Source organism: Etheostoma spectabile, unplaced genomic scaffold (genome assembly GCF_008692095.1).
Source record: "Etheostoma spectabile isolate EspeVRDwgs_2016 unplaced genomic scaffold, UIUC_Espe_1.0 scaffold498, whole genome shotgun sequence".
NCBI classification, from domain to species: Eukaryota; Metazoa; Chordata; class Actinopteri; order Perciformes; family Percidae; genus Etheostoma; species Etheostoma spectabile.
Window position 1 is genome coordinate 284,638 of NW_022605619.1, and position 954 is coordinate 285,591.

The window sequence follows — 954 nt, forward strand, 5'->3', positions numbered from 1 at the left end:
TGGCAGTGCCCAGGAGGTGAAGTGACACCTCTCCATAAAACAGGACGTACAGTAAGTTTAACGCTGCTGGGAGTAAGTTGTGCATCATTGGGAGGATGCGTGTCGTCAAACCTGAAAAGCGAACACACCCCATGTTTGAACAAAAGGCTCCGTGGTGCAGCAGCAGCAATGTGAAACTCGTACCTGACTTCTAACGACACTCCTTTATCCACAGCTGACATCATTTCTACGGTTGAATTCAACCACTCTGGGGAGCTGCTGGCTACGGGGGACAAGGGGGGTCGTGTTGTCATCTTTCAGCAGGAGCCAGAGGTAAGATCTGGGTGACTTATCTCACTCAACGAAGGCCTTGTTCAGATTGCCGGCCCAAACCCATTTTTTTGGCGTATCTTTATTGATTTTAGAAAGTCTGGATAGCAAAAAAACAACATGAAATGTGGTTGAAAGTAGGGATGCAGCGAGACAACTTTTTCAGTCCAGATACTGATGCCTGGGTTTTCTGTATCTGTCAATACCGATCCAATACTGTTGTTGAATTAATAATAAACTGCATACCTTCCACCTTATACCTTCCTTACACCACGTGGAAGAGACTGAGGCTGAATCTCATTTCAACGGTATCCATATACATTGCGCAACAGGCAACAATGGATGCCAGATCAACCAGAGATAGGTATCCTTTATTATTAGACTCACGGTCCATAAAACAACATAAAAGATACAGATACACAAGACAGACACCAATTAAACAAGACAGCTATAATCCCATAAGGGGAACGGGTATCACAAAGAACTGAACCTCGGGTCAATCAGATGTGAAATGACAGAGGAACAAGAAGAATTCAGCCGACCAATACATTTCTACATCAGATTCCTCAGTAAAGCAGAGAATGTAATAACTATGTAATAACTCCTGCTTTACAGAACAGTTCACTTGCACTACACCACCTAGGT

The 954-nt window shown here is 43.7% G+C and overlaps 1 protein-coding gene across 1 annotated transcript in view; it reads left to right on the forward strand.

Annotated features, from left to right (window-relative positions):
• The window catches only part of LOC116686804 (serine/threonine-protein phosphatase 2A 55 kDa regulatory subunit B alpha isoform), a 13,781-nt gene that overhangs the window by 2,306 nt on the left and 10,521 nt on the right, over positions 1–954 (forward strand). The window contains exon 3 of the mRNA XM_032511855.1: positions 215–312. Coding sequence (XP_032367746.1) covers positions 215–312 — 98 coding nt within the window. The remainder of the gene's footprint in view (positions 1–214; positions 313–954) is intronic.